Genomic DNA, 14,065 nt, shown 5'->3' on the forward strand with positions numbered 1-14,065 from the left:
CCCCCAGTCGCGAACCATTTCAACTCCCCCTCCCATTCCTCAGACGACATGTCCATCCTGGGCCTCCTGCAGTGCCACAACGATGCCACCCGAAGGTTGCAGGAACAGCAACTCATATTCCGCTTGGGAACCCTGCAGCCCAATGGTATCAATGTGGATTTCACAAGTTTCAAAATCTCCCCTCCCCCCACCGCATCCCAAAACCAGTCCAGCTCGTCCCTGCCTCCCTAACCTGTTCTTCCTCCCACTTATCCCCTCCTCCCACCTCAAGCCGCACCTCCATCTCCTACCGACCAACCTCATCCTGCCCCCTTGACCTGTCCGTCCTCCCTGGACTGACTTAACCCCTTCCTAACTCCCTACCTACACTCACCTTTCCTGGCCCCATCCCCGCCTCTTCGACCTGATTGTTTCTTCTCCACCTATCCTCTCCTCTATCCCTCTTCTATCCGCCTCCCACTCTCTCCCTATTTATTTCAAAACCCCCTTCCCCTCCCCCTTTTCTGATGAAGGGTCTAGGCCCGAAACGTCAGCCTCTCTGCTCCTATGATGCTGCTTGGCCTGCTGTGTTCATCCAGCCCTGCACCTTGTTGTCTCGGATTCTCCAGCATCTGCAGTTCCTACTATCTTTGATGTGACACGCTGTCTGTAAACCTAAGTATATCCACAGGTTTCATCCGTGCTGCATGTTATTGCAGAAAGAAATTAGTGAAATTAGTAATTCATCTTCCACAAAACCATGTTGACTTTGCTTGATTGCACTAAGATTTTACAAGTGCCTTGCTATAACTTCCTTAACAGATACCGACATTTTCCCTGTGACAAACGTTAGGCTAACTGGCCTATTGATTTATGCTTTCTGTCTCCCTCCTTTCTTGAATACAGGAATTATAGTTGCTATTTTACAACTTGATGACACCTTTCCAGGTTTGGAGATTTCTTGGAAAATCAAAACCTTTTTTCTTTAAAGATTCTAGGGTGAAGTCCATGAGGATATGGCAATCACTAGCTGTTAGTTGTAATAATTTTTCAGGACCCTTTCACTGGTGAATGAAATTAAGTTCCTCTATTCCTTTCAGCTCTTGATACACAATTTATGTCTGGGATGGCATAGCCTGGTCCTGGATCTTGCATATGGGCTGCACGAAGTACGTCTTCCAATCCTGAATTAAGAAGAACTATTCGGACACAAGCCATTGTCCTGGTTGAAGGACTGTTAAAAAGGACATTATAGAGAGACTAAAAATACTAACAAGTTTGGAGGTATAATGAATGATAAAGTTATGACAGAATATAATCAGAGAGGTATCAGACCTAAAATCAATTTGAAGGAAATTGTTCTTCACATTCGAGATATTAAATTCTACTTCTATTCAGGAACATAGACCTATATAGTTTTGAGCTACTGGCAGACTGTTGAAAAATTACGCTATCAAGTTTAAATCCCTATTAAGCTAGTAGTAGAGAATAGATGTTTAAAATCAGTTTGAGATTCAAATTCAGATGGAGAGGAGAAGAGAAAGGAAAGTTCACAACTATACATGAAACATTAAAAGCAGTAAATTGTTAAAGGAAGAACAGAACAGCATAAATTGCTCAATTTCCACAGCTTCTCAAAAGGCAATGGAATTATTAAGTTAGGCATACGTAACGACAAGGAAAGCTTTTCTTGCTCTTTCAAATATAAATTCTGTGATCTTATGTTTATAGTGTGGAGATTGAGATGGAGCACACAGTAACCACTGGCTATATAACAAAGTACCAAATGGCTATTAGCATCACAGAATTCCACTACTTCATAGGTAAGCACCTGAAGATCAGGTGAAAGGAAAATTGAGAGAGCAAGGAAAGGAAATGTATGAAAGTGAACGCTGGGAAGGTGGAAGGAAATGATGTTTCTTGCTAATCAAACACTGCCTTCTCAATTGAAGTTGGTAATATGGAAACACGGTTAATCTAATACAACTGAAAGTAGTTGTGCACTATATACCTGAGATGATGTGTGGAGAGCTTTTCCACTAGAGCTGTTGCCATTCGCTCACCTACAACCAGAAGGAAGGTGACCACTATGTCATGGTAACCTTGGTAATAGTGAAGCTGGGGGTTTTTCTTCAGTACCTCCAGAATGCTATCGATCAACTCTTCTTGAAGTTCTTTTCGCTTTGCATCTGGCATCCCTGTAGACATCATCAATCCAGGACAAATAGATAAATTTGATGAACAGCATACAAATCTAACATGTGCCTCATAATTCAGCTTTTGCACATAGATGGAGATACGTAGATCAGCTTAACAAGAAACATTAGCTCCTAACATGAAAATCAGTTACATAACAGGACAAAATAACTTCAAAACTCATGAACATTCAAAAAGGTATTTTCGTTCCTGCTACCTTTTTATAAGCAGTCAACCCTATTCATGTAGTCCCTCCTCATCAATGGACTTACGAACTAATGGCTGTAGAACTGGACAAGCTCAAACTTACTTAAGTTATATTTTCCAACTGGCCTCCCCAGTAACTGAAAAAAGCAGAGAGGGATGGTCTCCTTATCCAAAGAAGGATATAATTTGCCTATGGGAGTAGTGGTGCATAATGAAGATTCACCAAATTGATTCCCGGGATGACAGGGTTTTCTTGGCAGGGGAGATCAGTAGAATAGGCCTATCCTCTCAAGTTCAGAGGAATGAGAGTTGACCTCTTTGAAGCATCATGGATTGGTGTCTGGTATCGGTTATTCACAAAGTCTGATTGACTATGTCGATGCTAAGAGGCTGTATTCCTCACTGGACAGTCCCAGAACTAAAGACTGTCTCAGCATAAAGGATTGGTCCTTTAGCATCGAAATGAGGATAATTTTGTTCATTTCACAGATTGTCAATCTTTGACAATCTTCAAAGGACTGTGCCTGTTAAATTGAGTATAGTCAAGGCTAAGCTCAAAAGATTTTTGGACTATAGGGAATCAAGGGAGATACTACTGTACTAACGGAAGCATTAAGCGTTAAATTGTTCCTAATGAGCAGCTTTCAATCAGCGAGGTTTTACACCCGGCTAACTTACCAGGTGGAAAGCGTCGCAACGATCGCTGGACATCCAGTAACACCTGCTGATAGTCTTTATTGTTCTGTCGGAGTTCTGGTCCTGCAGCAAAAAGTTAATTGTGCAAGGTATAAATTAAACATTTTTTAAAAAGCAGCCAGCTCGGAGCTCTGGGATACACAAAAGTAATTAAATCACATTGCAAGACACAATAGCTTTGCAACAACTCAAGTTAAAAATCACTAATACTGGTCAAGCTCACTACGATGGCATTGTATTCCTTAATTAAAAATCCAGCAATTATTAACTTAAAGACCTATAAGACAACACCCATTAAAATCAGATTATAAATAAAAATTCCCAATATAGATTTGTACAATGAAAACAGTTTTTATTCATCACTGTTTCAGGTAATTTGTTAAAATTAACCAGGGGCACTCTTATGGATCACTCTTCAATGCCATGTCAGGTTCAACGTTAGTATTCTCATTTCAAAAAAAAGTCATGGATTCAAGTGGACAGCATAGCATTGAGACTGGTTTATTGTTGAAACTATCACTTTGCGAATGAGATGTGGACTTCGAGTGCTATTGCAGGTGTACTGAAAAGATCCCATGAATTCAAACAGTTGGGAAGTCTTCCTGTGATCTATCCTTCAAATCACTATTATAAAAAAAATCAGATCAGTTATTAATTTGTCTCATTCTGGTTGGTGGAAAATTATTTTATGAAGAAACTATGACCACATTAAATTTACCACACAAAGCAAGTGCTGCACTTCGAAAGTAATTCACTGGATGGGTGCAAAGCATTTAGGAGAACCCCATCCAAAGATGTGAAAGGCACCGTATATCAAAACAAGTAAATTCTTCCTTAAGTCACACTAGAAAAAAAAAGAGAGAACGAGATACAGCTTTCTTAACTTTGCAAAAAACAAAAAGTTATGGTTCAACTGCACGTTGTGGCAAGCTGGTGTCATCAAATATATAGTAGGCTCTAGAAGGGTTAAAAAGGTAAATACTAGATAGTTTATCACAGTCACGTAGGACACAGTTTGTGCTTCTCTGCTGCAGCAAGGTTGGAGTTGTAGGAAATACAGGAATACAGTGGAAATTGAGGGTGGAGAGGGCATGCAGAGATTTGTAAAGTTAAACTGGCTCCATAAATGCTTCGTAAATGTGCGCATTTCATTTGAAGCCAATTCACAATAAAATTTCTACCCCAAGCCTGAGTCCATGGCATTTATTTGGCCTCCAGCCTTAATATCAAGTTCATGTCAGCTCTAGACTTTGGGAATCTTTACTACTGCAATAACAGCCCAAAGTAACAGTACTTATCAGATACACCGAATGCAAGTAGTACCTGGTTTGGATGGTAGTTCATGTGTGTTTATATTAAGTAGCTTTGGCCACACTTTGCAACGAATTTCATCTGTCAGAAGACCACCTTCACTGATTGCCATTCTCCTCAATGCAGCTACATCCACAGGAGAGCTGTTTAAGGCTTGGAAGATTTCTGCTACCTTTCGCTTTCTTTTTGATTCATTGTCTGATGAAAAATACAAATGACAAAATTACAGCATTAATTAATTTGAACATCTCTTCTCCATTCTGAGCTACTTTTCTGATTCTGAATTCCTCTAAATTCCTTGCAGAAAAATAAATGCACCAGCATTTTGAGAGATCATAATTTCACATTCTACAATGCAGAAATTTAGCAATGCATTCTGACTACCCACAGATTAATTGTTTCAAAATTTTATTCACACATACCTACACCACACAATCATAGTGGTTGATAGCTGCCCAAAAGTGCCAGCCCTAATGAAATAAAGAAGTCGACTCAAGGATGCAGAAGACCATTCCCCACCAGGCAATGGCCTAGTAGTATTATCGCTGGACTATTAATCTGCAGACCAAGATAACATTCTGAGTATGAATCCCGTCATGGTAGTTAGTGGAATTTGCATTCCATAAAAATTTTGTGGAATTAAGAATCTAGCGATAACCGTAAATCCATTGCCGATTGTCAGAAAAACCCGTCTGGTACACTAATGTGCTTTTGGAAAGGAAACTGCCACCCTTCCCTGGTCTGGCCTACATGTGACTCCAGACCCACAACAAGAACATAAGAACATAAGAACTAGGAGCAGGAGTAGGCCATCCGGCCCTTCGAGCCTGCTCCGCCATTCAATAAGATCATGGCTGATCTTTTCGTGGACTCGGATCCACTTACCCGCATTCTCACCGTATCCCTTAATTCCTTTATTGCTCAAAAAAAAAATCTACCTTATCTTTAAAAACGTTTACTGAAGTAGCGTCAACTACTTCACTGGGCAAGGAATTCCATAGATTAACAACCCTCTGGGTGAAGAAGTTCCTTCTCAATTCAGTCCTAAATCTGCGCCCTCTAATCTTAAGGCTATGCCCTCTTGTCCTAGCTTCACCTGCCAGTGGAAACATCCTCTCTACTTCTATCTTATCTATTCCCTTCATAATTTTATATGTTTCTATAAGATCCCCCCTCAATCTTCTGAATTCCAATGAATATAATCCTAATCTACTCAGTCTCTCCTCATAAGCCAACCCCCTCAACTCTGGAATCAACCTAGTGAACCTCCTTTGCATCCCCTCCAGTGCCAGTACATCCTTTCTCAAGTAAGGAGACCAAAACTGCCCACAGTACTCCGGGTGCGGCCTCACCAGCACTTTGTACAGCTGCAACATAACCTCTCTGCTTTTAATCTCAATCCCTTTAGCAATGAAGGGCAAAATTCCATTTGCCTTCCTAATTACTTGTTGTACCTGCAGACCTACCTTCTGTGATTCATGCACAAGGACACCCAGGTCCCTCTGCATAGTAGCATGCTGCAACTTTTTACCATTCAAGCAATAATCCTTTTTACTATTACTCCTACCAAAATGTATGACTTCACATTTATTTACATTGCATTCCATCTGCCAGACCTTTGCCCACTCACTCAATGTATCTATGTTCCTCTGCAAAGTTTCACAGTCCTCTGCACACTTTGCTCTGCCACTCATTTTAGTTTCATCTGCAAACTTTGACACGCGACACGTGGTCCCCAACTCCAAATCATCTATATAAATTGTAAATAATTGCGGTCCCAACACCGATCCCTGAGGCACACCACTAGTCACTGACTGCCAGCTACAATAGCACTCATTTATCCCCACTCTTTGCTTCCTGTTAGTCAACCAATCCTCTATCCATGCTAATACTTTACCCTTAATGCCATGCATCCTTATCTTATGCAGTAGCCTCTTGTGCGGCACCTTGTCAAAGGCCTTTTGGAAGTCTAGGTACACCACATCCACTGGGTCCCTATTGTCCACCTCGCTCGTAATGTCTTCATAGAATTCCAAAAGATTTGTCAAGCATGACCTGCCCTTCATGAACCCATGCTGCGTCTGCCCAACGGGACAATTTCTATCAAGATGCCTTGCTATTTCTTCCTTGATAATAGACTCAAGCATCTTCCCCACTAGAGGTTAAGCTAACCGGTCTATAATTCCCCATCTTTTGTCTACTTCCCTTTTTAAACAGTGGCGTCACATTTGCTGTTTTCCAATCTGCTGGGACTGCCCCAGAGTCCAGTGAATTTTGGAAAATCACCGCCAGTGCACCTGCTATTTCTCCTGCCATCTCTTTTAGTACCCTGGGATGCATTCCATCAGGGCCAGGAGACTTATCAATTCTTAGCTCCATTAGCTTGCCCAACACTACCTCTTCCGTAATTATGATTATTTCCAGGTCCTCACCTACCTTTGTCTCTTTGTCAATTACTGGCATGTTATTAGTGTCCTCCACTGTGAAGACCGATACAAAATACCTGTTCAATGCCTCAGTCATTTCATCATATCCCATAACTAAGTTCCCTTTCTCATCCTCTAAAGGGCCAATGTTTACTTTAGCCACTCTTTTTCGTTTTATATATTTATAGAAACTTTTGCTATCTGTCTTTATATTCTGTGCCAGTTTTTTCTCATGTTCTATCTTACTTTTCTTTATAGCTCTTTTTGTGGTTTTCTGTTGACCTTTAAAGTTTTCCCAATCTTCTAGTTTCATGCTGTTTTTGGCCACTTTGTATGCCTTCTCTTTCAATTTGATCGCCTCCCTTATTTCTTTAGACACCCATGGCAGATTACCCCTTTTCTTACAGTCCTTCCTTTTCACTGGAATATACTTTTGCTGAGCACTTTGAAAGATTGCTTTGAAAGTCCTCCACTGCTCCTCAACTGCCCCACCATAAAATCTTTATTTCCAGGCTACTTTAGCCAAGTCGTCCCTCATTCTATTGTAGTTCCCCTTGTTCAAGCACAGGACCCTGGTATTGGATTTTATCTTCACACTCTCCATCTGTATGCTAAATTCAACCAGACTGTGATCACTCCTTCCAAGAGGATCCCTAACTATGAGGTCATTAATTATTCCTGTCTCATTACACAGGACCAGATCTAGGATAGTTTTCTCCCTCGTCGGTTCCATTACATACTGTTCAAGAAAACTATCACGGATACACTCAACGAACTCCTCCTCAAGGCTACCCTGACCGAGCTGGTTCGACCAATCTACACGTAGCTTAAAATCCCCCATGATAATTGCCGTACCATTTTTACAGGCATTAGTTATTTCTTTGTTTATTGCCCGCCCCAATGTGATGTTATTATTTGGTGGCCTATAGACAACGCCTATCAATGACTTTTTCCTCTTAGAATTTCTAATTTCCACCCAAATGGATTCAACCTCATTCTCCATAGAACCTGTATCATCTCTCAGCACCGCCCTGATGTCGTCCTTGAATATCAGAGCTACACCACCTCCCTTACCTTCCTATCTGTCCTTCCGAATAGTCTGGTACCCTTGGATATTTAACTCCCAGTCGTGACCATCCTGTAACCATGTCTCCGTAATGTTTGACTGTCAACTGCCCTCTGGGCAATAAATGCTGCCTAAAAGCGACGCCCTCATCCCATAAATGAATAAAGGAACTAACATTTCTGAAGTAATACAAAAAGTACCAAAAACGTATTTCCATTGAGGTCACAAAATTAGTGTTGCATATCTGTAAACATAATTCACATTTCATTTTTGAATAAAAAGTAGCACTCAAAAATTTCCTTACTCCCGAGGGTTGAAAAGAAACCTATTCAATCGATTAGAACATCTTCTGCCAGCTATTTCAGGATCAGAAAACATAATCAGCAGAGCACCAGCTAGAAAAAATTGCCATGAAACAAAATTGGTGTCAGGTTACTGATAGGTAAACTAGAACCATACAAAATTTAGGACAAAACTACTTGCTTAATGTGCCCTAATTCCCAAATTAAGAACAACCTATTTTGACATTCCCATTTTCACAAACTAAAAGATTTACTGCATTGTACCCAAAGATCTTTGGCCCAGTAAAATTTCCATGTGACCTTCTCAGCACAACTGACGTTATTTAATGTCATTAAATCAGTTCTCAGAAACTGACTGTAGATTTGGACATGTTACAAACTGAGTTTAGTTTTACTTAAGTTTTGGCAAAAATGCTAATTTTCATTGGATTTCATTAACTACTCCTGTCATATTAACCTGGGTTTAAAATCAAATTTTCTTCCTTGGTCCTCCAAGTGCAACATGATGTCCCAACTCGTCTATTCAATGGTCTGAGCAATGAAGGGAGGCATGCCAAATGCCTTCTTTACTACTCTGACTACCTGTGCTGCAACTTTCAATGAACCATGTACTTGAATCCCAAGGTCTCACTGTTCTACAACACACCCCAGGGCCCTACCATTAACTGTGTAGTCCTGCACTTTGTTTGTCTTACCAGAATACAACACCTCACATTTATCCAAATTAAACTCCATCTGCCACTCTTTGGCCCATTGGCCTAATTGATCAAGAGCTCTTTGCAATCTAAGATACCCTCCCTCACTGTTTACTATACCACCAATTTTGGTATCATCCGCAAACTTACTAACAATGTTTCCTAAATTTTCATCCAAATCATCGATATAAATGATAAATAACAGTGGACCCAGCACCGATCCCTGCAGAACACTGCTGGTCACAGGCCTCCAGTCCGAAAAAAAACCCTTCATCACCACCCTTTGTCTCCTACCATCAAGCCAATTTTATATCCAATTGGTAAATTCTCCCCAAATCCCATGTAATCTAACTTTACTAACCTGACTTACTAAAGTCCACGTAGACAAAGTCAACTGTTCTGCCCTCATCTAACTTCTTTGTCACATCCTCAAAAAACTCAAGTTTGTAATATGTGATTTCCCACGCACAAAGCCATGCTGACTATCCCTAATCAGTCCTTGCCTAAGTGAAATGCATTCTTGCAATAGCTGTGGTGTTCACTACTCAAAATGACTTAACTATTTAATAAAATTCACCTTCACATAACTAAATTTATTCTTCCTTCATTTCTAATTTTAAGTTCCCAAATAAAAACAATATACACCTACAACTGTAAGAAAAATCAAAACAATACACGCAAAAGATTCTAAATTTACTATCATGGCCTACTAGGCACTGCTCTGCACAATGTCTGACAAATTCAAACAGGACTCGCCAAAGAAATTTAGAAGTAATTTGCAGTCTAGAATGGAATTCTTTGAGAAGCATTATGTTCCAGAACAGCATAAATTTGAACAATGATCATGTTACTGTTTAGTGAGTGGCTTTGAACATCCAAGCTCTCAGTTACTAATGTGCTGACACAACTTGCAACAGTGGATCACCATTTACCCTCCACATTTGTCTTCTACTGACCTATCCCTCCAATGGAGATTGAACCAAAACATACTGGAACTTTATATGAAATCAAAATCCTGTGGATGTTAGAACTCTGAAGAGGAGAAACAGTTGCTGGAAATACTAAGCAGATTAGGCAGCATCCATACAGAGAAGCAGTTAACAGTGTAGGCTGATAACCTTCTTTACAACAGGTTAGAACACAAAAGTAATTGATCGCGACTATTTCTCCATAGATGAGGCACAGTCAAACCTCCTGAGTATTTGCAATGACTGATTTTTTTTTTCAATGCACCACTCGTGATTCCTCAGTGACTGAAGCAGTCCATATCAAGATGAAGTAAGACCTGGCCAACATTCAGGTTTGGGATGATAAGTGGCAAGTAACATTCAGTCACACAAGTGCCAGGCAACAATCATTTCTATCAAGAGGGAATACAACCTTTTGACATTCAATGACATTACCATTGCTGAATTATCCCACAACCAACATTGGGGGAGTAACCAGCCATATAAATATGGTATCTACAAGGGAAGGTCAGAGGCTCCCAAATGCCTGTCCACCATCTTCAAGGCACAAGTCAAAACTGTGATGGAATGTTTTCCATTTGCTTAGATTGCGCAGCTCCAGTAATAATCAAGAAGCTCAACACCATCCACCAACTTCAACGTTCACTCCATCCACCATCAAATCATGGAGACAGCAGTGTCTCTCATTTACAAATGACACTGCAGCAACTCACCAACGTTCTTTTGCAGCACCCCAACCTGCAACCTCTACTACCTGAAAGGGCAAGAGATATATGGGGGTACATCACCCGCAAATTCCAAACCACAAACATCACTCTGAAGTGGAACTATACTGCTATTCCTTCACCGCTGTAGCATCAAAACCCTAAAAATCCCCTCCTAGTAGCACTGTGGGTGTACATACAGTACAAGGATTGCAGCAGTTCAAGCAGCAGTAGGTAGCAAAAACATGAAGGCAAACAATCTGATTAGCCATAATATTGGGACAGGGGATTGATTGTACAGTGAGACCTGGATGTCCTCATATATCAATTGCTGAGGGTAAGCATAGGAGTGCAGCAGGTAGTAAAGAAGGCAAGTGGTATGTTGGCCTCCATCGCAATAGGATTCAAGTACAGGGGCAGGCATATTGTGCTGCAATTATACAATGCCTTGGTAAAACCACACCAGAAATATTGTCTGCAGTTTTGGTCTTCTTATCTGAAGAAGGACGTACTTGGTATGGTGACAGTGCAGCAAAGATTTACTAGACTGATTCCTGGAATGGCAAGACTGATGTATGAGGAGAGTCAGAGGTCATAGACTAGATCACAGAATCGCTACAGTGTGGAAGCAGGCCATTTGACCCATCAAGTCCACACTGACCCTCGACTGAGCAATCCACCCCCTACCCCAATCCCTGCATTTCCCACCCTATACACTATGGGCAAATTAGCATAGCCAATCCACCTAACCTACACATCTTTGGACCGTGGGAGGAAACCGGAGCACCTGGAGGAAACGGATGCAGACACGGGGAGAGCGTGCAAACTCCACACAGACAGTCGCCCGAGGCTGGCATCGAACCTGGGTCCCTGGTGCTGTAAGGCAATAGTGCTAACCATTGAACCACCATGCCGCCCCAAGTCATACAGATGTACAGCATGGAAACAGACTCTCAGACCAACTTGTCCATGCTGACCAGATATCCTAAATTAATCTAGTCCCATTTGCCAGCATTTGGTCCATATCCCTCTAAACCCTTCCCATCCATATCCCATTTAAATGGGATTAAATGCTGCAACTGTACCAGTGTCCACCACTTCTTCCAGCAATTTATTACATAAACACATCACCCTCAGCATGAAAAAGTTGCCCCTTAGGTCACTTTTGATCTTTACCCTCTCACTTTATGCCCTCTAGTTTTGGACTCCCCTACCCCAGGGAAAAGACCTTGATTACTCACCCTATCCATGACCCTCAATTTCATGAACCTCTGTAAGGTCCCTCCTCAGCCTTACGACCCTCCAGGGAAAACAACCCCAGCCTATTCAGCCTCTCTCTATTTCTCAAACCCTCCTACCTTGGCAACATCCTTGTAAATCTTTTCTGAACACCTTTCAAGTTTAACAACATCCTTCCTATAGCAGGCAGACCAGAATAGAATGCAGTATTCCAAAAGCCTAACCAATGTCCTGTACAGCCACAACATGACGTCTCAAAGCCAATACTCAATGCACTGACTAATAAAGGCAAGCATACCAAACGTCTTCTTCACTATCTGTCTGTGAATCTACTTTCAAGGAACCATGAACCTGGACTCCAAGGTCTTTTTGTTTGGCAACACTCCCCAGGACTTTACCATTAAGTGTACAAGTCCTGCTCTGATTTGCTCTACCAAAATGTAGAACCTCACATTTATCTAGATTAAACTTCATCTGCCATTCCTAGGCTCACCTGATCAAGGTCCTGTTGTATTTTGAGGTAACTTTCTTGGCTGTCCATTATACTGCCAATTTTGTAGTCATCTGCAAATTTACTAACTATTGCTCCTATCGTCACATCCAAATCATTTATATAAATGACACAAAGCAGCAGACTTCGCACTGGTCACTGCAACACACTGCTGGTCACTGGCCTGCTGTCTGAAAAGCAACCAAATTGGATAGAAACCTATAAAAATCTGAGAGAATTAGACAGGCTAGATGCAGAAAGGATGTTCCTGATGCGAGGGGAGTCCAGAACAAGGGGCCACAGTCTAAGGACATGGAGTAAACCATTTAGGACCGAAATGACGATGATCCAACATTCCTCACATTTTCCTGTCTTTTCCCCATAACCCTCGATTCTCCTACTGATCGAGAATCCACCTCCACTTTAAATATACATATGAACTCTGTCCCCACAGCTTTGGGGTAAGGAATTTCAAAGACACTTAACCCACAGAAGAAATTCCTCATCTCAATCTTAAATAGGCACCCCTTTATTCTGATTTCTGCACTGGAAACATACATTCCATTCAGGAATTAGGTACCTAGAATCTAATGTTCACTGGACCCTCGCATAAATTAATCACATCTTAGAAAGTACATGTTTGGCACCACAAATTTCATTTAATTCTGGTCTCCCTGCTATAGGAAGGATGTTGCCAGGGTTGGAGAGTGTGAGCCATAGGGAGAGGCTGAATAGGCCCAGGCTATTTTCCCTGGAGCATCAGACGCTGAGGGATGACCTTATAGAAGTTTATAAAATCATGAGGTGTGTGGATAGGGTGAATAGCCAAGGTCTTTTCCCTGGGGTGGGGGCTGTCCGAAACTAGAGGGCATAAGTTTAAGGTTAAAGGGGGGAGGTTTAAAAGGGACTTAAGGAGCAACTTTTTCACACAGAAGGTGGTGCATAAACGGAATGATCTGCCAGAGGAATAGGTGGAGGCTGGTTCAAATACAACATTTAAAAGGCATCTGGATGGGTATATGAATGGATTTGAGATTTGATTTATTGTAGTCACACATACCTAAGTACAGTGAAAAGCTGTGTGCAAGCAGTACAGGCAGATCAGAATAAGGGCATACAGATCATAGAGTGTTTAAACAGAGTGAGGCATACAGGTTATACTGCACAGGAGGTGTGCAAAGATCAACATTATTTGAAGTTAGATAGCCCATTTACCAATCTAATGATGGCAGGGAAACAGCCATTCTTGAACCTGTTGGTGTGTGTATTCAAGGGTTTAGAGGGATGAGTCAAAAGTTGGCAAATGGGACTATATTAAATTAGGATATCTGGTTAGCATGGACAAGTTGGACTGAACAGTTTGTCTCCATGCTGTATAGCTCTATGACTCTGAGGAGATGTTGCTTCACCTAGAGTGGCTAGCCTGTGGAATTCACTATCACAGAAAGCAATCAAGGCCAAAACATTGTCTAATTCCAAGAAGGACTTGGATATAGCACTTGGGGCTAAAGTGATCAAAGGATATGGGAAAGAGGTGAGAACAGGTGAGTTGAATGATCAGTCATGCTCATAACGGATGGCAAAACAGGCCCAAGAGCCAGAATGGCGTATATATGCTCCTATTTTTGATGTTTATGTTTCATCACCACCTTCTCCAGCGCAGGGATAGTAGGAACTGCAGATGCTGGAGAATCCGAGACAACAAGGTGCAGGGCTGGATGAACACAGCAGGCCAAGCAGCATCATAGGAGCAGAGAGGCTGACGTTTCGGGCCTAGACCCGAAAC

At 41.4% G+C, this 14,065-nt stretch overlaps 1 protein-coding gene across 1 annotated transcript in view; it reads right to left on the bottom strand.

Moving 5' to 3' along the window:
* Positions 1 to 12,330, bottom strand: part of tbc1d20 (TBC1 domain family, member 20) — a 32,875-nt gene extending 20,545 nt beyond the window's left edge. The window contains exons 1-5 of the mRNA XM_048608526.1: positions 12,283 to 12,330; positions 10,585 to 10,600; positions 4,402 to 4,587; positions 3,061 to 3,141; positions 1,991 to 2,177 (exon numbers count right to left, since the gene is read on the bottom strand). Of these exons, the coding sequence (XP_048464483.1) occupies positions 1,991 to 2,177; positions 3,061 to 3,141; positions 4,402 to 4,587; positions 10,585 to 10,600; positions 12,283 to 12,330 (518 nt within the window). The remainder of the gene's footprint in view (positions 1 to 1,990; positions 2,178 to 3,060; positions 3,142 to 4,401; positions 4,588 to 10,584; positions 10,601 to 12,282) is intronic.
* Between the last annotated feature and the right edge of the window lie 1,735 nt (positions 12,331 to 14,065).

The sequence above is a fragment of the Rhincodon typus genome, chromosome 19 (genome assembly GCF_021869965.1).
Source record: "Rhincodon typus isolate 14 chromosome 19, sRhiTyp1.1, whole genome shotgun sequence".
Classification (NCBI taxonomy): domain Eukaryota; kingdom Metazoa; phylum Chordata; class Chondrichthyes; order Orectolobiformes; family Rhincodontidae; genus Rhincodon; species Rhincodon typus.